This window comes from Mobula birostris, chromosome 3, assembly GCF_030028105.1.
Source record: "Mobula birostris isolate sMobBir1 chromosome 3, sMobBir1.hap1, whole genome shotgun sequence".
NCBI classification, from domain to species: domain Eukaryota; kingdom Metazoa; phylum Chordata; class Chondrichthyes; order Myliobatiformes; family Myliobatidae; genus Mobula; species Mobula birostris.
The window spans coordinates 137524101-137525964 of NC_092372.1; the positions used below are offsets into that span (position 1 = coordinate 137524101).

The following is a 1864-nucleotide window of genomic DNA, read 5'->3' on the forward strand; positions in this document are numbered from 1 at the left end:
GAGACTGGACAGAGATAGGAAAGAACAGCCGACTGGAGGGCCATTCTGAGAAATCTTTCCTTGCATCTAGACTTTGTGAACAAGTGTGTCGATCCCCCAACAAATAAGTGCTATCACTTTGGCTTGGGGCAGAATGATGGTCGGCTGCTTTTCTCATTTGGGTTCATCGAACTGATGGGAGATGGCAACCGGCTTCTGCTTCTTCAGTCCTGGTCGAGAGATCAGGATGAAATTAAAATGATTAAAGAAAAGAGACCACCTAGCCCACCTGGAATTCAGACCTCCTGAATATAAGCCAAGTTCTTGTGGTCCGTCCATACGATAAAAGGGTTCTTCGCCCCCTTGAGCCAGTGATGCCATTCCTCCAGAGCCAACCTGACCGTGAGCAGCCCTCTATTCCCAATGTCGTAATTCACCTCTGCCAGGGATAGTCACCTGGAAAAGAATGCACATGGGTTCAGTTTATTGTCCAAAGGTGTCTGTTAAGACAACACTGAACCCACACTGACTTCCGAGCCATCCACTTCCACAATAAAGGGCAGGTCCGGGTTAGGTGCGACCAAAGTGGGAACTGTCGTGAACCACTGTTTGAACTCTATGAAAGCAGCCTCCCCCTCGGTAGTCCAAACAAAACGGCCCATGCATCTCTTGGTTAGTGCCATCAACGGAGCCACCAATGAGCTGAAATTTCTGATAAACTTTTGATAACAGTTGGCATATCCCAGGAATTGTTGGACCTGCTTCTCACTGGATGGTTGTGGCCAGTCTCTGATTGCCTGTATCTTACTAGGGTCCATCTCGAGATTGCCATTAGAGATGATGATGACCAATAAAGAAATAGTGGTTACATGAAATTCAGTCTTCTCCAGCTTGACGTAAAGCCCATGACCAAGAAGCCTCTTTAGGATATCTCTGATGTGAGCAACGCTCTTCTCCATGGACTTCGAGAAAATTAGGATTCATCCAAGTAGACGAAAGTGTACTTATGGAGAGCGTCCCGGAGCACCTCATTTATAAAGGCCTGAAAACTACTAGAATGCTCACAAGGCCAAGGAGCATAACCAGATACTCATAGTGCCCTGTCGGTGTGCTGAATGCCATCTTCCACTCATCACCATCCTTTTTGCGAACCAGATTGTATGCACTCTGTAAGTCCTGCTGTAATAATATTCTTGCTCCTTGGAGAATCTCGAAAGCAGTGTTCATGAGTGGAGGAAGGTAACGATGCTTGACCGTTATGCGATTCAGCCCTCTATAATCAATGCAAGGCTACAGACTCCCATCCTTCCTCTGTTCGTAGGAGAAGGCAGCAATGGCTGAAGAGGTGAATCCCAGGGCAAGAGCCTCCTTAATATACTCCTCCATAGTTCTTTTCTCCAGGCCTGAGAGTGAGTATTATCAACCCCGCAGAGGACATGTACTTGGCCGGCTTGTCTTCCTTTGAGGGTAGGACTGGGTTTCCTGAAGGATCCAGGTTACCCTGAGCAGGTCTGTCCCTTCAAAGGTTGCTGATCTGCGGAGAGTCTGCGGGTCAGAACATCAAGCTGAAAACAAAGTCTCTTAGAATGGCTGGACCAAGCTGTGATTCTCCCTTCCCTCCAGTCCACAGATGGGTTATGCTGAAACCGCCAAGAGTACCTGAGGACCAAGGGTATGAGTGGAGAGTCAATAATGTAGAAAGTAATGTCTTCCACATGATCCCCTATCCTCATTTGCAACATCACACTCTATTACTCAGCAGGCAGCTGTTCAAGACACTTGTGGAAAAGGACTGACTCGCAGCGGTATGTCAAACTGACGGGTGGTTCCCCTATCCAGAATTTGTGCCCCGAAGTCCACAAATCCTGTCACCTGCCTTAGTTTC

The 1864-nt window shown here is 47.6% G+C and overlaps 1 protein-coding gene across 1 annotated transcript; it reads right to left on the reverse strand.

The window, feature by feature from the left end:
• Positions 1-482: 482 nt before the first annotated feature.
• On the reverse strand, positions 483-938 carry LOC140195701 (uncharacterized). The gene has a single exon (XM_072254413.1). The coding sequence runs from the start codon at positions 936-938 to the stop codon at positions 483-485; it is 456 nt and encodes a 151-aa protein (XP_072110514.1).
• Between the last annotated feature and the right edge of the window lie 926 nt (positions 939-1864).

Coding starts and splice junctions, on each gene's coding strand:
- LOC140195701 (XM_072254413.1), bottom strand. CDS start 938: ATGGAGAAGAGCGTTGCTCACATCAGAGATATCCTAAAGAGGCTTCTT.